This window comes from Cantharellus anzutake (assembly GCF_015039405.1).
Source record: "Cantharellus anzutake strain C23 chromosome Unknown EI90scaffold_9, whole genome shotgun sequence".
Classification (NCBI taxonomy): domain Eukaryota; kingdom Fungi; phylum Basidiomycota; class Agaricomycetes; order Cantharellales; family Hydnaceae; genus Cantharellus; species Cantharellus anzutake.
In genome coordinates, this window is record NW_024066959.1 from 213,785 (window position 1) to 237,539 (window position 23,755).

A 23,755-nucleotide genomic window follows, 5' to 3' on the forward strand; every position below is an offset into this window, starting at 1 on the left:
TCTGGAGAGGGGGTGAAATTAGCGGCGTGGTTGGGCATGGGAATTTGGCTTGGGGCTGTCGGGAATGATGGGGAAAATATGGAAAAATATGGAGTGAGTGTATGGAGTGTTGGATAGTGATAGAATGAGTATCGGGAGCATCAGCAGATATGTACTGCATGTCGGTGACCAAATTCCGCAGAATCCGACTTTTTGCGGTACACGGAGTTGTCCCCACAACAACACGCACGATGCTCTCATCGATGCACAAAGTAATCAAACAGTGATAGCTAACAAACATCGTAAGCAAACACCGTTTATTTCACTCTAAGCTGCTACAACCACACATTCCTAACGATGATATTCTATTCCCCAACCGAAAAGTCAATGAGTATATAGGAATTGGCACCTTGGACGACACATTACTACAACGCATTATAAAGCATGACGGTCAAGGAAAACACGCGAAATTCTTCATTCAATGGTCAAACGGTTCCACAAGTTGGGAGCCTTGGAGCCTACTGTGCGGAAAGGCACCTTTGAATGATTACTTAGATGTCTTAGGGGTAAGCAACATTACGAAATTATGACAGGAAACTACCCCAATATCAGATGTAACTGAACATATAAAAGGACTATCCATTGTGGCAATATCGATAGGTCTCACTTGTAGCTCGACCAACCCCCCCAAATCCACCCTCCCTGACCACGGACATGCCACAATGTTCAATCCACACTCGCACACCATCATCCCGCCTAGGAGAGGATTCACTGCGAAAGTAAAACCAAGATTCACGATAGTGCCCGGCATGGAATCAAAGGACTATGCAGCAGTATGCCGCCATCTTGCCATGATTGAGTCTGGTGGCATGATTACTGGCCCCGAACCGAACTTTTGGACACAATGGGTGGAGGCTAACAACCTCACAGATGTGATTCTGAATGCAATTGAGTCTCATGCGCTCCATGCTCCCTATCTAGAAGCGCAAGCCATCTTGAATTCTGGCATGGTCATCGGTTCCCCTAGCAGGTTCATGTGTCCACTGCCCCCTCCTACATCTCCCTACCACAGCCAAGAGTGGGTGCCACCCCACCACGGAGGTCCTTACACCAGATGTGGTGTTCGCAGACGAAACAAATACCGTAATGTTGGGACGAGGCCTACTGAACGACACACCGACAATGCGGGACCTAGTGGTGGAACCCCAACTCCAACCCCGACTCCCTACCCATTCGCAAACACAGACAACGCGCCAATCAACCCCAACAATCTCTTTGTGAATGCGGAATATGTGCCATCGGTTGCCCCCCCAAACTTTGTAATGCCGGCATCCCCTTCACTTTCAAGCACCATCGGCCATATGAATGACCTCTCAATGGCAACGCTGCGGACGGAACACTCGGTCAACACCACTGAAGGAGCGGCTGAGGCAAGCTCTTCAGCTCCAAAGAACGACTAGACTTCGTCATAAGTGCAGGTTCTGAATTTATTTTATTGTTCCCTTTATCTTTAGTATTATATACAGCTTCTAACGACTAATCCCTAATTCATAGATGCGAGTCGCCAACGTCACAGGAGGGTGACTCTAAGCGATAAGTTTACATAAGCGTAGAGAACCGTATATAAGCTAGAACCTTAGTAGATAGGAAAAGCAGAGATCTTGTATTTACACCCCTAGTGTAATATCGAGTTCGACTTTGGTTCAGCGACTTTCGATTACCCTAAGATTTCATGAGTCCCTTAACCACCTGAACTCAATCGCCGGCCTCTGCCGACGTTAAGGTCCCTCACAACAGATCAGCGCTCGGTTCATGATAGTGTAACTGAATTGTCAAAAATATTACCTAGCGTGTACAGATCAGCGCTAGACAATGAAAGATGTTTAAGTAAACGGTCTAATGAGACCTCACCTCAGTTCACAATAGTGTAACTGAGGAGAGAGAAAAAACAGTCGCGACGAGTGGCTTTTAAGCCTACAATGCCGCCTATCAACAAGAAAGATGGATTGGGAATTATGGAAAATCTCCTGTGGCTGGTGAGTCCATGTGCCATAATAGTGGGACATCGACCTTGTCTCTAATAGCTGGAACGCCAAGGGAGAATCTGAGATACCTGCAGAAACGCGCAGTCTTGGAAAGAAAAGTGAAAATTGAGTCTAAATGCATGAAGAGCACAGTCTTGCGAAGGGGCGAAAGGACAACTCCAGGCCTGAACTATTTACTGTACCAAGGGCAGGTACTGGGAAGAACAGAAGTACTGGTGATGGTGGACACGACGTGGTCGTGGTCAATGGAGACCCACCTTCCAAGCGTCCAAGGGGTTTATGAGAACTTTTCTTCTCTTTGAAAGAAACGATCAAGAGACTTTATACTCTCTTCCAACTCCTGCACACATCCTTCCAAACGATCGGCAAGGCTTATCCTAGTGTTTCCTTCTTCATGCTAGACGCAGTTGCTGAGATCCCTGTGGCAACAAAGGTAGGCAGGTCGTGCCCCGTCACATTTCTGTTTATTCCAATGTAAGTCCGAGCGGAGGGTACTAGATACATGACTAACTTTCTTCCTTTGCCGACACTCTAAACATGATTGTCCATAGCCCGGAAAAGACACTGGGTTAGATGAGGAAGGCTGCTGTCCTGCATTATGCCAGAAAGGCCCCTATTCCTTCCGTAATGCCTGGTCCAGCAGACACTGCCTTGATAGAGTGAAATAACAATAAGGATGGCCGTCAGTGCACTTACACAGTCATTGGCTGGGATAGGACCGAACAAAATTCTAGGAGACTCCCGCGCCAATTCGCAGGTTAACAAGCTGTCCATCATGACTGAGTTTGTGCCCGTGCAACTCGAAACATCAAGCAAGTCATTTGAAAACTGACTTCCTGAAGGCCAACGATCACCCACAGGACGGATGAAATGAATCATCATCCACCTGTTGAATAATTTCAGGAATATAAGGTCATGATTGCTGAGCTAACTTTGTTCCGCACATAAATGATTCTAGCAGTATCAAGGTCGATCTCGTTGGACGAGCAACCAAGTCTCATTACAAGACCTTGTCAGAGACCAGATTCGAGACAAGGGAGAGTCTCCGTAGCGGAGGGCTTTGGCCTCAGTGACTTATGCCAAGAGCGCTGTGCCTAGTGACACGTCCGTGCCCTAACTTACTGACTGGCAATCAGAACCGAAGGGGGGTAACTCTAGTTGATTTTATTACTGGAGTGTAACCTATGTACAAGCGGGATATATATATGGTTACAGCGAAGACGGGTCCGCAATTGGCGGAGCCGAACGGAGCGGAGCTAACGGGGTTAAACATTAGCCGACTGAATATTACCGACGAGTCGGGTCGCGGGGTTAGCGGAAAGGCAGGCGATAACCCAGAAACGGAAAGGAGGGATAGGCCCGAAGGTGGGCTCTGCAGGGCAGGCGAGTGTATTGCCCAGCGGAGGCGGGAGTGTGCTAGCGGACATTGGAGCTGTCCGGAAGTCTTCGGGGCTCCGTACTTAGGGAGGCGTAGGTAATAAATTGAAATGAGGGGGTGGTGACCATCGAGAGGTACCGAGAGGATTGCGGAATACGGGAGCTCCGAGGTTAGTGAGGAAGGAGCGGGGGTAGACCGGAGGGATCGGAGGGACCGGAAGTCGATGGCCAGGGATGGATATGACAGACCTCATGTCTTCAAACGTAATATTGATTCAGCATGAGTCATCATCATGGTCCAAAAACAGTTTGGAGCTGAACATGAGATGTGAGACAAGGTGTCAGATGCCAAGGCTGGGGAAGGTCATCCCTGCCAGTGCAAGTGTCTCTTGAGAATCCCCTCGTTATTCGGCGAAGTCCGCATAATTTCGAGTAAGCGAGTAGCCTGTAGATGCGGAACACCAACTTTGTTTACATCGGTGGCGGTTATTCGTAGCGGTTATTCTGGGGCACTATGAGGCATTGGGGGAGTTTTGCCCTTTCTTATTCAACTTAAAACTCCCTTTGTACGACGACGTTGCCACTCAGGAATGTCGCATATATAAGGGATGAATTCTTAGACTTTTCTCCCTCAGATCTCTTATTTGAGTCTGAGGTGAGAACTATTTCTCAGTATTTTACTTTATAACTCATGTATAACTCTTGTCGCAGTCTAATGCGACATAGTCTTTATTCTAATAGCGGAACTACATCATTGTACTTAATATCATTGCATTGACAATCGGCAGGGTATGGCACATTGTCATGCAACACAGCAAAGCGAAATGAAACCCAAAGTGTATCGGGCAACCCACCCATTGCTTGTGCTCGGCAATGGATCGATAATCTCATCCGAATCGACAGCACCAATTCCAACTGAAGAAGTTCAACTACCGGCATTGCCATTAGGGAGTCCGGATCCTCCCTCCGTGGCTCCAGGCAAGATGAGTAGAGGTAACCATTCCCAAGAATACAACGACGACAATGAAACGATGAGAGTTGGAATGAGATTGTGTTGCAGTTGCAGCTGGTGGAACTGAGAAGCGCCTGGAGGGAGCAGAGAAGGAAGATTGAGAATCGGTTTGAGAGCCGGCATTATTGTTTCGCATGTCCGGGCAATTCAGTACATGATGGAATTCGCACAATCATAATTATATTGTGGGATCCAACACTGTCGCTATTTGCGCAACCAGGACAATTGAGTTTGACATGCTGCATCTTGTCACGGCCGTGCATTCCGGCCCGTTAGCCGCCCGTCCCGATGCCGCCCGAGCCCGTTCCCGCTATGCAAGCGTGAGCGCGAGCCCCAACCTCAGCCCTATCCTCCCTGAGGACTCCCTGCTCACTTCCCCGCTTGCCCCTAGGCTCCCCTACACTTGGCCGACTCCCCCGCTGCTGCACCAACCTCCCCACCCTGAGTCCGCCTCCGGCACCGTGCCCAGCGCGACTCCCCTACCCCGCCCACTTGGCCCCTACAGGGCCGCTATCATCCCCGCGCCCGACTCCGGCCCAACTCCGAGTCCAGCGCCGCTATGATACCATCGCCGCTATCGCGGCCCTACGCTCTTTCTTTATTTATCTATTATTGTTTGTTTTGACCCTCGGTCATTGCCGGCCGCTATGCGGCCAACCCCGCTCCTTCTTCTTGTTTGCTTCCGGACCCTTCGGCCTCCGGCCCGGGTCCGCTTCCATTCATTTCTTCTTCCTATATATATCCTGTATGATACTTTATTGTACCTTAGCTCTAATATCAACTTGACCACGACCCCAAGCCCTGACCCCAACAAGGCAGCCCCAGTAAGTTCGAAATGAGGGCCAAGAGACAACTAGGGGGCACAGCACTCCCTTTAGAGTTGCTGAGGCCAAATGCCCTACCCTCGGGCCTTGTCTGAGGCATCGCGGCCATCGCGGCCCTTAGCGGTCCGCATCGGCAACCTTCGGTGCCCGACCCCGGATCAGTATCTAACACATCTCCTCTTTATGGAATGAGCCACCGAAAAATAATATACTTGTCATGGGTTCATGAATTATATGTCTGACTTGTCTGACTTGATCGACATACTCGGGTCCGGATTCAAATTTTGTATTACAAATGTAGAAGTCACGCTCTGCTTTCAATACAAAAGATCACATGTTACACGGGGATAAACCCAAGTCCGATCATTTAGTCCATTCTGGGAGTGGCAACACGCTTAGGCATTTGCCGAAGTCTGGGAAAACAAGTCTGGGGCATGCGAGGTTCCCATGAAAAACACATGTAAACCACCCAGTTACTTTGCTATGAAGTCGACACCCAAGCCGGTGTTGGGTTACTGCTTATATATTACTTCGCATGCAATAAGGTGTTAGGTGTTGTGGCCCAGATGGCGGAGTGTTAGTTTGTGGCTTCCATTTTGAAGGCATAAGTTCGATTCCCACTGTGTACATATTTTTTTTGTATTCCTGTCAGGGCACACACCCTGACTAGCCCGGACCCGGACCCGCGTCCAGACCCGCTTCCACCCGCTGCACTTCCCGCATGCCTGCACGCTCCATGCGCCGCATGCTCCGGGCCCGGTTCCTACTCCTTCATGTGACTTCCGGGTATCCCCGGAAGTTTTCCTGATATGGTGGCCACTGTGGGAAGATGAGAAGTTAGCTTCCTTCTCATCTTCTTACCCACAGTAGGCAAGTGTACCTTACCTACTGTTTATCTATTCATCTTCTTACCCACAGTAGATTGTGCCCTGGATAGGGCTGGCCAGACCTGAGGCTGTGGGCCATAGGGGAGGGTCATGGGGACCCGGGAGTCGTCCCCTGACAATTCCATGCTTGGCCTGAATACTTATATGAAGGCATGGATTCGGTTCTATTTTTTTCCGGTGTTCCTAATTTACTGGCATTGTGCATAAAACATTCCCACTGCAACCAGATGAGAATGCAAAAACAAAAAAAAAAAAAACAAGATTTACCCCAAGTGGGAATTGAACCCATGGTTTCAAAATAAAAACCACAAGCTAACACTCCACCATCTAGGCCGCAACACCCAACACTTTTGAAGCGTGCGAAGTAATATATAAGTAGGAAACCCAACACAGGCTTGGGTGCCGACTTCATAGCAAAGTAACTGGGCATGTGTCTAGATTTTCCTTCTCTCTGCATGGGAACCTCCCATGCCCCAGACTTGTTTCCTCAGACTTCGGCAAATGCCTGAGCCCACTCCCAGAATGGAGTAAATGATCGGACTTGGGTTTATCTCCGTGTAACATGTGATCTTTTGTATTGAAAGCAGAGCGTGACTTCTACATTTGTAATATAAAATTTGAACCCGGACCTGAGCAGTCATATAATTCATGAACCCGTGACAAGTATATTATTTTTCGGTGGCTCATTCCATACCTCTTTCTTCCCAATGGCGGATCACAATATCTTGAGTATCCAAACTCCCCAACTGATAGACTCGCATTCACCTTCCATAAGTAACCCGATGAAAGGCGTGGTACCTCATGTCGACCATTATAGCTCTTGAGCGGTGCAGCACATATTTGCTTCACTCGTCAATGATGTCGCTCAAGCAGAAGGCCAACGCTCTCAGACGGGATGTTGATAGCTTTCTTGCAGCAGGAGGTGACATTGCCATCCCAATTCTCACAGCCATCAATGCTGCATCCGATGCATTCCCTCCCCTAAAAGGTCCCACTAGCGCCGCCCTCTTCATCTTCAGCGAGGTCCAAGTAAGTAATGGGTTAAGATGAGTCATGAACCAAGGCTCATCCTCTTAACACGCAGAAGTTTAAGGCGGATAGAAAAGAATGGAAGGGATTTGGGAAATATGTGGTTGATGTTGTAGCAAAAGTACTAGTGGCCATCGAGTCCTATGACACTTCAACGGAAGAGGCGAAACCTTGGCTAGAGGATGTCAATGAGCTGAACGAGTGCGTGCTATTGATTTTCGGTCAGTTGGCTATCCCATTTACGTACGACTTCACAGCGCACTAAAACAGATCGCCACTGAAATCGTACCAATCCTCGCAAAAATGGAGAAGCGGCATGCTGTTATCAACTACTTCTCACAGTTGAAGCATCCGGGAAGGATTGATGACTTCAAGAAAGTTCTTGACAAAGCGTTGACATCATTTCAGGTAACTCTTCCTTGCATTGCTATTTCTTTACTATCCTGACTGTTCAGCATCATGTAGCTGAGAACTAACCTGACGACTGGTGCCAAACTAACAGACATAGCAAATAAACAAAGCCGTTCAGAGAGCGCCTCAGTTTTGAGTGAACTGCGATATCCGACCATCGCCCATCATGACCCAGCTGAGGCGTGCATGGAGGGCACCCGAACACGTCTTATCGACCATATCATGAGCTGGTGTCGCAACATGGAGGACGGTGTGAAGCGGGTGATACTACTGACAGCCGTGGCTGGTGCTGGCAAGACATCCGTTGCCCATTCAATCGCAGCGAAGTGTGAGAGCGAAGGGTTACTGCTATTGAGCTTCTTCTTCAAAGCAGGCGAGCAGTCGCGGCCAGATCACCTATTCAGCGGCATGGCTCGATCTCTAGCAAAGCGCGATCCCTCATACTGTGCCAACATCATGTCCATTCTTAGGGATGATCCAACCCTCGCGACCGCATCTTTCCCAGTACAATTCGAGAAGCTTGTGGCTGGTCCTCTCCATTGGAGGGCTTTCAGTGATCCTGTGGTTGTAATCGTGGATGCTTTGGACGAGTGTGAGCCGCGAGACTTGGAACGCCTTGCCGATATACTTCGGAAAGAAGTGCCAGAATTACCATGCAACATCAAGTTCTTTGTTACGTCGAGACAAACTTACCTCGTGGATCGTCTTCTTTCACTCAATTTCCCCATTGACCGACTTGGCATAGATATCTTGGATCATGCCAATAAACAAGACTGTTCTGTCTACATCCGCACGCAGTTACACTGTCTGAAGGATGATCATTTGAGTCGGGGAGAGTAATTTGAGGAAGACTCATTGGTTCAAGACCTATCAGAAAAGGCCGGTGGCTTGTTCATCTGGATCAGCACTGTCTTCCGCTATGTGAGGCTAGCCAAGAACCCGAGGAAAACGCTGGATAGGCTGCTCAACACAGGTGCCTCTCGATCAATGGGTCCTCCTGAAGGAGTGATGGGTACACTGTATATGGCTATTCTGGACAAATGTGGCTGGGAAGATGAGGATTTCATGCATGACTACCCCATTGTTGTGGGGGCGATCTTGATCGCCAAACAACCGCTATCTATTGCGGCATGGGATGCAATTTTGTCACCCTTCTTAAACTCTCCCATCCATGAGACGTTGGTTGAACTTGCTCCCCTCTTGTTAGGAGTCTCCCATTCCAGCACACCAATCCGCATCATTCATCAGTCGTTCCGTGACTTTCTCATGGGTGAAATCGGTCCCGAACCAGATCGTTACGCGGTGGATACGATAGGGGCGAATGCCAAGATGGCCCTGCGCTGCACCGAGATCTTGAATAAGGACCTCTGCTGTGTGAATGGTTTGGGGCTGATTAAATGTTTGGGCCAAAAGGATGAACTGCCACGCATCCCTCAAGAGATTCTGTCGGAACAACTCCGTTACTCATGTCGGTATATCATGTATCACCTCAGGGAGGTTCAGGAACCACTTGAAGAGCTCATTGGACCGGTTCGCACCTTTCTGAATCAGCATATAACATGCTGGCTGGAGGTCTGTGTGAGAACGGCAGGGTACATCAGTGTATCATCATTTCTTGAGTGGGTTAAGGTATGAAACATCAGTAAGGCTTATAAGCGATCCTTATCCAGTCTTGTTCACAGTTGAATGTTAATCAGAGTCCAAAGAAAGACATTCACAAGTTGGTCCAATTACTTGGTAAGGTGGCATGGAATCTAGCATTCTTTTCAAGATTTCAGGAGGCATACGAGCTGGCAAAAGATTCCGTAACCCTCTGCCGTTATCTTGTGTTGGCGGATTCAGAGTCCTACACCCCATATTTGGCTCGATCGCTCCACAATCTTGATGGATCGCTCACTCACCTGGGACGTCATTCTGAGGCACTTGTGGTGAATGAAGAAAGTGTGATGCTCTGGCGTGAGCTCGTTGCTGTTCACCCGACATCATGCACCCCAGATTTGGCTCGGTCACTCCACAGTCTTTACATATCATTGGGAAATCTGGGACGTTATTCCGAGGCACTCCCAGTGATTGAAGAAAGTGTGAAGCTCTGGCGTGAGCTCGTTGCTGTTCATCTCACGTTATACATCCCAAATTTGGCTCGATCGCTCAACGGTCTTTATGCATCATTGGACAATATGGGACGTTATTCCGAGGCGCTCCCGGTGATCGAGGAAAGTGTGAAGTTGCAGCGCAAGCTTGTCGCTATTCATCCGACGTTATACACCCCAGATTTGGCTCAATCACTCCACAATCTTTATGTAGCATTGGAAAAACTGGGACGTCATTCGGAGGCGCTCCCAGTGATCAAAGAAAGTGTTAAGCTCTGGCGTGAGCTCATTGCTGTTCATCCCACGTCATACACCCCAAATATCGCTCAATCGCTCAACAGCCTCAAGATATCGTTGGACAATCTGGGACGTTATTCCGAGGCGCTCCCAGTGATCGAAGAAGCTGTGAAGCTCCAGCGTGAGCTTGCTGCTGTTCATCCCACATCATACAACTCATATTTGGCTGAATCACTCCACAATCTCGCACTCTCGTTTGATTACCTCGATTGCCCCACCGAAGCAGTGCCTTTCATCAAAGAATCCATTTTTATTTGGCGTTCACTACACATTACTCATCCGACCTCATGTGCTGCTGGTTTAGCCTGGGCATTGCGGGATCTATCCAGGATATTTTCACGCCTGGGGCGCTCTGCAGAAGCGTTTGATATGGGTGAAGAGGCAAGATTATACTCTCGTCAGCTTTGTTCTAAGTACCCTGACATCTATGCAAATTATCTTCGACGGTTATATGCCGGTATGGCTGTTCCGTTGGAACGTCTTGGGAGGGGTCATGAGTTAGCGGATATACGCACTCTCATGCAAAATTTATGACGAAGGGCAGAACATACCCTCTACGCGGTGAAGTCTAGCTGCACCACAGCTAACGCGACATATTCTTTCACTAGCCACATATTCAAGCACGAACCCGTGGTCACTCTCACTCTCCTCTTCGCGATGTTCTCTACCCACCAGAGGACTAGCGATTTACCTCCGTCCGATATATTAGCCAGGTGGGTGTGTTCCAACTCTATCGGGACGATGGACATGCAGGAAGAGTGGGCATGGACATGATGGCTCAGGTCGCTGAAACAGATTTGATGCATCGACCGTAATGGAGTATATATCTGGTGCAGTGATGCATACAAGTCTGCCTAACGATAATCCAAATTAATCACTTTCGAAAACTTTGCTAAGCTGTGGGTTCGTGAACTCTATGTTTGCAGTGTAACTAGTGGCTACGAGCGATTGTGAGCTCAAAAGCAACAGCACGGTTGATATCAATGAATGACCTGGTCGAAATGGTGTTGCAACGTGTCTCTCTTCCTCTCCCTGCATAGCACTCCCCAACCTAGTTCAGCCGCGACACCCATACGAACAACTCTACCAGTCCTGGGATCCTGAGAATCAGAAGCATCTGTGTTCAGGCTGTGTCCGGCCATCGCGCGGTGAATAGCAATGAATAGGTTGATAGGTATTCTTCATGCCCCTCGCGTCGCTCATTGAAACGACCCACTCAGGTGCAATTAAAGCTTCTGTTAGGGGCGCAAGGGGTTACCCTGACGCCGTGTTGTTATCCTGGTCCTTGAGAGAAAGAAAAACCCCGAGATTCATATGCGTACCGACCCGCCGACAGCACCATGCTACGGGCCTCGGGGAGCTGACAGGACCGCACGAAGTAGCTTGTAAATATTACGGAGGCCCACATAATTCCATTCGGTCTTCCACTGGGCAGCTGAGAAAAATTGAGGTGATTACGAAGTTCGGAGAGGAAGTATGGTTCCAGTGAAGAAAAAACCCCAATATAAAACGCTGCAAAATAAATGACGTGTGGTTCGTAGATGGTTGATGTCCGCAGAAAGACAGGAAAACGTGGAGTCTCAAAAAGAAAAGTGGAAAATAGATCTAAAAATGGTGTCGTATGAAACTACGTACAAGAGCTCAGCGAACATTGTGCCGATTGGCGAAGTATTATAAAGGCGCAAGGGGTAACAGACGCATAGCCAATCTCGCTTAGGCCGAAAGGACAACTCCGGTGTGGGCAATGCCTGAACTATCTTCTGTACCAAGGGTGGATACCGGGAGTACTGGTGATGGTGGACGCGACGCGGTCGCGGTCAATTGGAGACCCACCTTCCAAGCGTTCAAAGGGTTTATGAGAAGAGGCTTTCTCTTTGAAAGCAGCATCATGAGACTCTCCCAACTCCTGCACGCGTCCTTCCAACCGATCGGCAATGCTTGTTTCCTTCTTCATTGACGCAGGTGCTAAGACCCCTATGGCAACACAGGTAGGCGGGCCGTGTCCCGTCACATTTCTGTTCGTTCCCATGTATGTAAGCCGGAGCGGAGGAGGGTACTAGATACATGACCATCCATAGCCTGGCAAAGACACTGGGTTAGAAGGGCTGTCCTGCGTTATGCCAGAAAGGTCCCTGTGGTGCCTGCCAGTCCAGCAGACGCTGCCTCTATAGAATGGAATAACGGCAAGGATACGTGTCCGCGTACTTACACAGTCATCAGGTGGGATGACACCGAACAAAATTGTAGGAGGTCCCCGCGCCAATTCGTTAGTTTAACAAGCTGTCGATCATGACCGAGTTTGCACCTGCCCAACTCGGAACATCAAGCGAGTCATTGAAAACTGACTTTCTGAGGCTAACGATCCCCACTGGACGGACGAAATGAATGATCCACCCGTTGCATAATTCTGTTTCGGGGAGATGTGAAACAAGGTATCGGAAGCCAGGGTTGGGCAATGTAGTTTTAGGTGAGAAGAGCGGATGTAACTGTTCCCAAGATTAGACCCAGTGCAACGGCAAAGTATGTCCGAAGTAGACAGTAAAGTGGAACGAGGGCGAGGGATGTGAAAGATTGATCCGGAGCTGGCGGCGCGCGTCCGGCGACCGTGCATGATCAGTGATCAGTGGATGAGTTGGCGTCGAGGTGTAAACGATGCGGAGTTGGAAGTGAAGGGATCAAATGAGGGACGTTTGATAGAAAACAAAGAATTAGTGGGTCTTATACGTTATTTGTGCTCTCCGTCGGGTTGGAGCAACAAGGAAGCGAGAGAACACACGCAATTGAACAAAGGCATTTTGTGGTACGTTGAGCCCAGAATTAAAAAACAGACACGAGCAAAAAGCTCCCAAAGGAAGACGATATGAGAAACAATGACATTCTACTGTGGCTGGTGAACCAGAGAGCACTGGGAGAGCACCAGCGTCCCTTAGGAGATCGGAGAGTCGGGCACGATAAACGCGAGACCAGATAGATTTGATCGGAACGATTTCATAGCTGTTGTTGAAGGCCGGGTGTTGTGTTGGCGAATTGAGTCATTTAAACCTCGAGACTACCTGTTGAGGAAACACTTTTCGCTTCGGTTCCAAATTTGTTACTTGGAAGAACGCAGACAGGTAAATTTGTTTCCTGATCCCTGGGGGAAACATAGGTAGGATACGGCATGAAGTATGAAGCCATCAGGGTTGAGATGAGTGGGAGGTAAGTGGAAAGCGACGCGGCCGTGGGTGGAGTCAAGAAGATCAGGTTTGCTGCTCGGAGAAGCCCGAAGAAATGGGACTCTGATGCGATCGATCCAAAAGTCACAACGTCAGTGTATGTGTTGGTCGTCGGTGGGCGCCACCGGGACATCGGGCCCGGCCAAATGACATGTCTTGAGCAATTCATTGATGGGATTCACACGATCATGATTATGGGATCCAGAGCTGACAGTGCAGCCTTGCTTATCTCGCTTCAAGTTGTCCTCGTCCTATCGCTACACAACCGGGATGATCCAGTGCACACTTCGTTCCAATGGCGAATCGCAATATCAAAACCCCCAACCCAATGGAAGGCACGGTACCTCATGTCGACCATTACGGCTCTTGAGCAGTGCAGCATATATTTTATTCACTGCCACCGCGTTGCCGGTCTGCACTGGTCTGTCCCCCCATCAACGATGTCGCTCAAGGAGAAGGCCAACGCTCTCAGACGGGATGTTGATCGCCTTCTTGCAGCAGGAGGTGACATCGCCATCCCAATCCTCACAGCCATTAATGTCGCATCCGATGTATTTCTGCCCCTAAAAGGTCCCACTAGCGCCGCCCTCTTCATCTTCAGCGAGGTCCAAGTAAGTAATGATGAATCAGGAACCCGGGCTCATCACTCGTAAACGCAGAAATTCAGGTCAGATAAGGAAGAATGGAAGGAATTTGGGAAATATGTGGTTGATGTTGTAGCGGATGTGCTAGCGGCGATCGAGTCCTATGACACTTCAACGGAAGAGGCAAAACCTTGGCTAGAGAACATCAAGAGGCTCGACCAGTGCGTGCTATTGATTTTTGGTCGGTCGGCTATCCCATTTACGTGCTACTCCACAGCGCGCTAAAACAGATCGCTACCGAAATCGTACCAATCCTCAAAAAAATGAAGAAGCGTCATGCTGTTACCAACTACCTCTCATTGTTGAAAGATCCGGGAAGGATTGATGACTTCAAGAAAGTTTTGGACAAAGCGTTGGCATCATTTCAGGTAACTCTTCCTCGCATTGCTCTACCATCCTGACTGTTCCGCATCATGTAGCTGAGAACTAACCTGACGACTGGCGCCAAACTAACAAACATAGCAAATAACCAAAGCCGTTCAGAGAGTGACTCAATTTTGAGTGAACTGCGATATCCGACCATCGCCCATCATGACCCAGCTGAGGCATGCATGGAGGGCACCCGAACACGACTTATCAACCGTATCATGAGCCGGTGTCGCAACATGGAGGACGATGCGAAGCGGGTGATGCTACTGACAGCCGTAGCCGGTGCTGGCAAGACATCCGTTGCTCATTCAATCGCGGCGAAGTGCGAGAGCGAAGGGTCACTGTTGTTGACCTTTTTCTTCAAAGCAGGCGAGCAGTCGCGGCCAGATCACCTATTCAGCGGCATGGCTCGATCTCTAGCAAAGCGCGACCCCACATGCTGTGCCTCCATCATATCCACTCTAAGGAACGATCCAACCCTCGTAACTGCATCTTTCCCGGTACAATTCGAGAAGCTCGTGGCTGGACCTCTCCGTCGGAGGGCTTTCGGCGATCCTGTAGTGGTAATTATTGATGCTTTGGATGAGTGCGAGCCGGAGGCCTTGGAACGCCTTGCCGATATACTTCGGAACGAAGTGCCAAAATTACCATGCAACCTCAAATTCTTTGTCACGTCGAGACCAGCTTACCTCGTGAATCGTCTCCTCTCATCCAATTTTCCCATTGACCGGTTTGGCATAGATATCTTGGATAATCCCAATAAACAAGACTGCTCTGTTTACGTCCGCACGCAGCTGCGTCATCTGAAGGATGATCGTTCTGGTTGCGGAGACGAATTCGAGGAAGACGATTCATTGGCTCAAAACATATCGGAAAAAGCTGGTGGCTTGTTCATCTGGATTAGCACTGTCTTCCGTTATGTGAGGCTGGCCAAGAACAGGAGGAAAACGCTGGATAGGTTGCTCAACACCGGTACCTCTCGATCAACAGATCCTCCCGAAAGAGTGATGGACATGCTGTATAGGACCATTCTGGATAAATGTGGCTGGGCAGATCAGGATCTCGTGCATGACTACCCCATCGTTATGGGGGCGATTCTGATCGCCGAACAACCACTGTCTATTGCAGCGTGGGATGCAATTTTGTCACCGTTCTTAAACTCTTCCATTCGTGACACATTGGTTGAACTTGCTCCCCTCTTATTGGGGGTCCTCCATTCCGACACACCAATCCGTATCATTCATCAGTCGTTCCGTGAGTTTCTCACGGGCCAAATCGGTCCTGAATTACTTGATCATCGTTACCTGCTGGATATGACGAGGGCGAATGCCACGATGGCCCTGCGCTGTACCGAGATCTTAAATAAAGATCTTTGCTGCGTGGAGGGTTTGGGGCTGATCAAATATTTGCGCCAAAGGGACGACCTGCCACAGATCCCTTGTGAGGTGCTGTCGGAACAACTCCGTTACTCATGTCGGTATATTGTGTACCACCTCAACAAAGTTCAGGAACCACTAGAGGCGCTCAGCGGATTGGTTCACACATTTCTTAATCAGCATGTAACACGCTGGGCGGAGGTCTGTGTGAGAACCGACGGGTACATCAGTGTATCTTCGTTTCCTGAGTGGGCTAAGGTATGAAATATCAGTGAGGCTTATAGGGGATTCTTATTCAGTCCTGTTCACTTTCAGTTGAGCGTTGATCTGAATTCAAAGAAAGACATTCACAAGTTGATCCAAGTACTTGACGAAGTGAGACGGAATCTGGCATTCTTTTCAAGATTTCAGGAGGCACATGAGTTGGCAAAGGATTCCGTAACCCTCTGCCGTTGCCTCGTGTCAGCAGACTCAGAGTCCTACACCCCGGATTTGGCCCAATCGCTCAACGGTCTTTTCGTATCATTGGATGATCTGGGACATCATTCCGAGGCACTCCCAGTGATCGAAGAAAGTATGAAGCTGTGGCACGAGCTTGTTGCTGTTGATCCGACGTTGTACACCCCATATTTGGCTCAATCACTCCACAATCTTTACGTATCATTGGAAAATCTGGGACGTTACTCTGAGGCGCACCCGGTGATCGAAGAAAGTGTGAAGCTCCGGCGTGCGCTCGTTGCTGTTGATCGGACATCATACACCCCAAATTTGGCTCGATCGCTCCATAATTTAAGTATATCATTGCATCATCTGGGACGTCATTCCGAAGCGCTCCCAGTGACCGAAGAAAGTGTCAAGCTCTGGCGTGAGCTCGTCGCTGTTCATCCCACATCATACACCCCAGATTTGGCTCGATCGCTCCGCAATCTTCATGTATCATTTGGAAATTTGGGACGTTATTCCGATGCGCTCCCGGTGATTGAAGAAAGTGTCAAGCTCTGGTATGAACTCGTTGCTATTCATCCGACGTCATACACCCCAGATTTGGCTCGATCCCTCCACAGTCTTTCCGTATCATTGGAAAATCTGGGACACCATTCCAAGGCACTCCTAGTGATCGAGGAAAGTGTGAAGCTCTGGCATGAGCTCGTTACCATTCATCCCACATCATACACCCCAGATTTGGCTCGATCACTCACCAGTCTTAAGATATCATTGGACCATCTGGGACGTTATTCCGAGGCGCTCCCCGTGATCGAAGAAAGCGTGAAGCTCTGGCGCGAGCTCGTTGCTGTTCATCCGACATCATACACCCCAAATTTGGCTCAATCGCTCAACAGTCTTAAGATGGCATTGGACAATTTGGGACGTTATTCCGAAGCACTCCCGGTGATCAAAAGAAGTGTCAACCTCTGGCGCGAGCTCGTTGCTGCTCATCCCACATCATACAACTCCGATTTGGCTCGATCACTCCACAATCTCGCTCTCTCATTCGATTACCTCAATTGCCCCACCGAAGCAGTTCCTTTCATCAAAGAATCCATTTCTCTTTGGCGTCCTCTCCACATTACTCATCCGACCTCATATGCCGCTGATTTAGCCTGGGCATTGCGGGATCTATCCAGGATACTTTCACGCCTGGGGCACTATGCAGAAGCATTTGATATCGAGGAAGCGGCGAGATTATGCTCTCAACAGCTTCGTTCTGAATACCCTGACATCTATGCAAATTATCTTCGAGGGTTATATGCCTGTATGGCTGCTCCATTGGAAGGTCTTGGAAGGGGTCATGAGTTAGCAGACATACGCACTCTCATGCAAAATCTATGATGAAATATACCCTCCACCCAACGGCGTCCCTCACTCTTTTCGCGATTTCCTCTGACCCACCAGGGACCAGCGATTGTTTACCTCTGTCCGATTTATCAAAGCAGCCAGGTGGCTGTTCCAACTCTATCGAGACGACAGACAAGCAGGAAGAAGTGGGCATGAACATGATGGCTGTCACTGAGACAGATTTCAGATATGGGTCTTATTCCCGATTATGTTCCTGGTGCCGTCGATTGAGCGATTGTGATCGGACTTGGTTCTGTTTTGACGCATCGACTGTAAATGTGTAGTGATGCATACAAGACTGCCTAAAAATTTTGGGGACTTTGCTAGGCTGCGGGTTCCTGACAGTTGTAACTTGTGGCTACGAGCGATCGTGAGCTCAGAAGCGACACGATAATTCAACAGCGCGATCGATATTAATGAATAACCCGATCGAAATGTGTTATAACAACAGGAGCTAATGGAACGAGGCCGTTGTGTCTCTTTCCTCTTCCTGCATGACGCCCATACACCAATGAACTGATAAAAGGTGGTGTGGCGGATGATTATTGGTTCGAAGGCTTCCGTCCCTAGGACAATGGAGTCTGCCAGCGGAGTTATGACAGTCTCATTGTCATAAGAAATACGGGGCATGCGTCAGCGGAGTATGATAATCGACTCAGTTCGGTTGGATTTCCCCCGTGTATTTATATACTCTGATCGGCCTTGGCGCTCTCACGAACAGCCTGGAGTTTACACAACGTTCTCAGAGGAGTTCTGGACAGCAGAACACGTAAACAGCAGGAGTAACTCGAGTGCGAACCAATGAGAAGGCAACAAGTATTGGAATGTAGGGATTCCGAATCCGCTTGCTTCAGCGGTTATACTCGGGAGACCAGAGAGAATTTACTGACGATTTTGCTCAATGCACGTTCGTGCATATACACGAAATGTATTACAACGATGATATACGTAAAATAAACTACTGCGCAAGCGCGCGTACGCAAGCACAGACTAAACTGGAATTATCTAGCACAACAATCCAGAATGCCCCGGAAGGTTCCGGTGACTCGTGATTTCAACAACTAGAATAGAGCAAGAACCAAGAACCAGTGGGTGGAGCGAGAGGAGTGGCGAGAGGAATGATGAGAGGAGTGGGGTCACGTCCGAAGGTGGGTGTACAAGATAGATTTCTATCATGTGATATCCATTCATTCGGGAGCTTCGAGGTCTAGCTCTTCAGTTTCTCTGGCTTGGCGTTCAGGTGTTTCGCGACCCAGGCCTGAGGGGACGCCTCATCCAGGGTAACGTTCGGGCCATACTTGAACCAGGCCAAGACGACCCCGGAAGACGGGTCGGTGAAGGTGATTCCACACCTATTGTACCCAGCCTCCTTGCAAAACGCGACGATTTGCTCGGGAGGCGGTAAATTGGTGGGAATGACTTCGGAGAAATAGGTGAGGTTAGAGACTGCCGTGGCCACTAGAAAACGGTATAGATCATGATGCGATTCGCACGGATGGGCATAAGAAAAGCGACTTTTGACCAATCAGCAAAGGGTTGTTGTTGTTGTTATTTATTCTGGATATTTAACCCCTGCAGACTGTAGGCTGCTCGTGAGAGCGCCAGAGATAAATACACAAAAATAAGGTGAGAAAATAAAGAAATAAATCCGATTCGGGTGTCCTTAATCTCTCCGATAGGGCGTTGCCCGAATGCTGCTCCACTTTTGAGTTGGGTTGACCGTTTCTGGGTGTCGGTTTCAAAAATGGGATGGGTTCCGCCTTCCAGCGGTGTCATATCTCGGGGTGTCTATTCTGTCCTTCTCTCATTCTCGTATGCTCCACTCGCTGACAGAAATCCTGCGACCCTCTCTATTCCTTTCTCGTCCACCAGGAGGTCGGCAAGGATCAGTTTACCTTCATTGTCTGGGAGTAAGTTATTAGCAAAGGGTTGACTCTCGGTAACTGGTTGTGAGAGATCTTGAATCGGCAAAGGCGATAGACGAGCTTAGAGATCGTGAACTTAGCTCAAGAGATCACTGGACCCAAAAGACTCGATTTACACTAAAGAGAGAGGTGTAAATTACAAGATCGCTATCCTACTAGCTGGGTTTATATATCCGTGTTTTTGTTACATAAGTGGCCTCGCTTATACTAGTGTGCGCGCGTGACAGCATTTTCCAGAGTGCACGAACATTATATATTGCCAATGTGCTATTCTCTGGTGTCGTTTATAGGAGTCGTAAAACCGCTTCTCGATCGATGTGCCTCAACCTGAGTTCCAAATGCCCATCATTTGGTCCGCCATTGTCACTCATTCAGTTTTGGATGCACTGCTACAGATTCCAGTTCCGTCTAGTCTCATGTATTCCTTGCTGTTTCATTTCGGGACAAGTGACAACGCGTTGTACGTTGTGCGAATAGTGTGACACAGGTTTCACACTATGCTTTGCGTGGAATGAGTCTTAAACATCGCGCTATCTCTCAGCAACGCCTGTCTCAGTCATGCGGCCGCTAAAAGGAAGTGACCCCCTTCGTCGGACGGTTTTTCTGGCTTTCCCAGCTCACGGGTTTGCTATGCTCTTTTTGCGTTCTTGCCTGGTTTGCCAGCTGGCACTGGCTTACGTTCCTAGTCTCGCTCTTGCAGTCTTCGATAGCCAGTTTCAAGCTTCTTCACGTTCGGGTTCCTACCATGACAACAGTTCCCCTAGCACACGCTATCACAAGGCGTTCCTTCGTCGACACCTTCACAATGCCGCTGGCGGCGCAGGAGTCAATCATGGAAACAAGGTGCCCCTGAACCAAATTTTACCAAAGTATCGGCCACACGATCATTCCCATTTTCCACGAAAGAATAGAGCACATGAGGCAAACATTGATGATGCATCTGGCTCTGGTGCAGAGGTTTCGGATCAAGCTCCTTACCCGCCATCGGAGGCGATTCATCCAACTTCCAAGGTTTCTGCTGCAACCCTTCCCACCCCTACATCAATGCAAATGCATCTGCCTCAACACCCGCCTGTTCCAGCTTCCATGCCTGCTCTACCCAGCTTTGGTTCTGCTGTGCCCGACCCTCCAGTTCGTCCAAAGCCGGAATTACCTTCCCAGCTGTCAACCCCGGAAATGCGCAAACACACATGTTCGGTCCTTTCTAAAATCTACTTCGACATGAATGGCCCGAATTGGATTGTGAACTACGGATGGGCCACAGGTGCTTCATCTAGTTCTGTTCCCATCGCCGACACGTCTTCCCCGGTCCCTGGCATTGGTTCCAACGGCGCAGATGACTGCTGCGCTTGGTATGGAGTTACTTGTAAAGGGCCGGCGGTGGTATCGCTAGATCTTGGCAGGAACGGGCTCTCTGGACCACTCTCGTCGTCTGTGTTTTCCCTTGCTGAGCTCGAGCGATTGTGAGTATCGATCCTCTCTCGTTCGCCCCACCTTCTATGCTATCTCCGTCTCGCCTATCTCTCTGGGCTCTATCAGAGGACTCTAGGCATAGAGTCCTTATCCATAATCTGGTGCTAGTTGCATACTGACATATATTGTCTCATCGCTCACGTTGCAGAAATCTCTCTTCGAATGCACTTGGTGGCTCACTTCCGCCTACGTTCGATGCCCTCCGCTCGCTAAAAAACCTCGATCTTTCCAATACCTCCCTCACCGGTTCGATTCCTAGTTCGCTTTCCTCTCATTCCGTACTCAGCACACTCCACCTCTCAAATAATCAGCTCACTGGAACGGCCGATTTCTCTGCACCCAAACTCGTGAATCTATTGCTGGATAATAATCATTTTGACGGGTTGACCATCGAGAGCACTGCGTCACTGGTTAGATTGACGGCTAACGATAATCAAATGGTGGGATCTTTGCCAGATTTGAGCTCTGCAACGGGACTGCAGATCTTCAACGTCGCAGGGAATTACTTGTAAGTCAAAGATGTGGTACTCTGACATTGGTCTAGCTCATGTCGTCTTTTCGTAGCACCGGACCTCTGTTTGATCTTTCCCGATTGCAAGAACTCTATCGCCTTGATGTCCGTTATAATCAACTGACAGGCAAGTTTACTCTACTCTCGTCAGCCATTTTAGCCCTAAACAACCTATTTGGCAATTCGATGGCAATCACAAAACAAATTGAACGTTTTGACGCTCAAACCAGGCCCGTTCCCCAGCAACATCTCGGCTCTCTCACATCTGACAACCTTCATCATCTCCTCGAACCAGTTTTCAGGGCCTTTCCCTTCGACCCTCTCGCCTCCTTCGCTCAAGACATGCTCCGTGCTCCCTAACAATGTTCAGGTTGTCCCACCCGTTTCAGTCCTCGCCGACACAGATAGCTTGGCTAATCGATGCGGCGTCAAGGCGCCTGGCGGTGCTGATCCTCCAGCTGGGACTCCTGCATCAGTTAGGAGACGGGACACCCAAACGGATGGAACTGGAACGAATGTGCAAATAGAGGGACGGATGCTTGAATCGCTTGAACGTGAGGTGGCAACTTCACCTGGAAAGAGGCTTGGTGGATTGCAGAGACTAGGGCTCGGGAGGACGACGAGGCGAAGGCCAATAGCACAGTGAAATCAAAGGTCGAGAGCGACAGTTTAAATATAACTGACACATCTATTCGGTAAAGATATAATAGCTCGTGTGTTATGAATAGGCTCCTCTGATATTGTAATGTCGCTGTGTTACAGTCGTACATTTAACGGGGGCACTTGACGGAGTATAAAAATACAATGAATGCCAAGTGACTCAGGGGGATTCATGGAGTGAGGAATCTGGGAGACACAAAGTGATTATGGTTATATAAGTAATCCCCATAGTGAGGCTCGGCCCATAATGTATCCAAGGTGCAATGATAAAGGGAGGGAGGTTAAAACGATGAGGTGCTTGAGTCTCGAATGAGATGGAGTGGGGATCGTTTCACCCGCTTGCAGACTCGCAAATATGGAGATAACTCCATAGACCGTAGTCAGCTTCTGGTTCGCAATATGTAAGCACGTCAGGACAGCTCTACTAGTTACCGTATCACAATTGGGATTAGAACAGGTGTCCGGCACTTCGAAGCCAGCATGTCCATGATACTGCGCGATATCGGTTGGGAACCAATCGGGTCGCCAACAAAGGTGAGTGGTTCCTAAACTATTAAAGCTGCCATGAACGAAAAGCTGAGCCAAGATAGATACCTCACGAACAGAAAGAAGTTTCACAACAAAGCCCTCCCCGGATGGCTCGTCCTACACACATGGAGCGGCGATATTGAAAATGAAGCGTGCTTCCCCGAGAATTGGCTGAAATGCAACGGGGTTTTAGTGGGTATACCCGACCCTCCACGGTCGCGTGAGCCCCACACGGTGCGATAATGATTTCGCCAGTGCGATAACGCATTTTCCCCGCGGTGGCAATTCCCATCCTACAGGCACTGCACCGATAGGAAGGCCTCGTCCTTCCCCACAAACCTTCAGGCACTCATGCCCGCGAAAGCTACAGAAGGTTCCCCCAAAAAAAAAAACTCCAACTATCTTGGCTTAAGAAAACTGGCACTCGTGGTGGTGGGTAAACAGTGACATCAGATGAGATCCATGGCGGGGCCTCGAAATTCCTTTCTTGGAGTACGTCGCGTATTTCGACGTCTCCACTCGTATCTTCAATGCGGATAAACCTGCCGTCATTTAAGTCAACAGAGGGGGGACCCCCACGGATCGGCGTTGTAGATGCTCGTCCAGAGTGAGGCATCCCAAACATGGACATTAATTGTCAGGACAGACTGGAGCCAGCCGCTTCCATAAGGCAAGAATTTCACGCATGTAATGCTCTAGTGTACCCTTCCCAAATAACTGGATTGGCATTCTTGCTATATATGTCGGCGTGGACACGATGACTAGGTGACCGCCGCTGGGTGGTGGCAGTTTGACGACACGATGATATGGATCTTGAGTATTTCAGATGCGGATACAATTATTTGTGAAGCGAGACAATGGCCACCAGGTGAACAACGAATGTATGATGGTTCCGTGGAAACAGTGGGTATTGTCTGGATCACCATGTTTCCGATCCGAACAAATGAGTAACGGCTAGTAGGAGACGTTTTAAACCCAGACAGCCAAAACGTACAAGTCTGGCACCACGTTGAAACCGTTCCCACTGGATTGAACTTCCATCTTCTAGAACGAACTAGCCATCGGGCGAGCATCTGCAGGCCTGGATTATAAATCGGTGGAGGCTGTAGGCAAGCTTCATAAGCGAGCAGACCTCCCTATCTTGAGCGTTTGGGCGCAAAATTGAACTGTAGGGCATGGGACGTATGTACTGCCAGGCACAAATCATACAGTTCGTCAAGAGCGCGGTTGAGCTCTCCCTAGCTCTCCATGATCCCACGTGTGATCG

At 49.1% G+C, this 23,755-nt stretch overlaps 4 protein-coding genes across 4 annotated transcripts; all 4 read left to right on the plus strand.

The window, feature by feature from the left end:
• The first annotated feature begins 6,806 nt into the window (after positions 1-6,806).
• Positions 6,807-10,854, plus strand: EI90DRAFT_3152050 (uncharacterized protein). The gene is made up of 6 exons (XM_039065769.1): positions 6,807-7,153; positions 7,209-7,354; positions 7,411-7,561; positions 7,619-8,390; positions 8,439-9,193; positions 9,247-10,854. Exons 1-6 carry the CDS (start codon positions 6,926-6,928, stop codon positions 10,483-10,485), a joined length of 3,291 nt encoding a protein of 1,096 aa, XP_038919800.1. The 5' UTR covers positions 6,807-6,925; the 3' UTR covers positions 10,486-10,854.
• A 3,231-nt stretch (positions 10,855-14,085) lies between these two features.
• Positions 14,086-17,480, plus strand: EI90DRAFT_2637848 (uncharacterized protein). Its single transcript, XM_039053374.1, has 3 exons — positions 14,086-14,162; positions 14,230-15,813; positions 15,871-17,480. The coding sequence occupies exons 2-3, from the start codon at positions 14,362-14,364 to the stop codon at positions 17,383-17,385; spliced, it is 2,967 nt and encodes a 988-aa protein (XP_038919801.1). The 5' UTR covers positions 14,086-14,162; positions 14,230-14,361; the 3' UTR covers positions 17,386-17,480.
• A 2,093-nt stretch (positions 17,481-19,573) lies between these two features.
• EI90DRAFT_3042600 (uncharacterized protein) lies at positions 19,574-22,121 on the plus strand. The gene is made up of 4 exons (XM_039059196.1): positions 19,574-20,779; positions 20,938-21,297; positions 21,354-21,427; positions 21,531-22,121. Exons 1-4 carry the CDS (start codon positions 19,875-19,877, stop codon positions 21,944-21,946), a joined length of 1,755 nt encoding a protein of 584 aa, XP_038919802.1. The 5' UTR covers positions 19,574-19,874; the 3' UTR covers positions 21,947-22,121.
• EI90DRAFT_3042603 (uncharacterized protein) lies at positions 22,097-23,751 on the plus strand. Its single transcript, XM_039059197.1, is given in 5 exon segments — positions 22,097-22,508; positions 22,525-22,722; positions 23,254-23,561; positions 23,591-23,718; positions 23,729-23,751. 2 exon segments carry the CDS (start codon positions 22,525-22,527, stop codon positions 23,437-23,439), a joined length of 384 nt encoding a protein of 127 aa, XP_038919803.1. The 5' UTR covers positions 22,097-22,508; the 3' UTR covers positions 23,440-23,561; positions 23,591-23,718; positions 23,729-23,751.
• Positions 23,752-23,755: the final 4 nt, after the last annotated feature.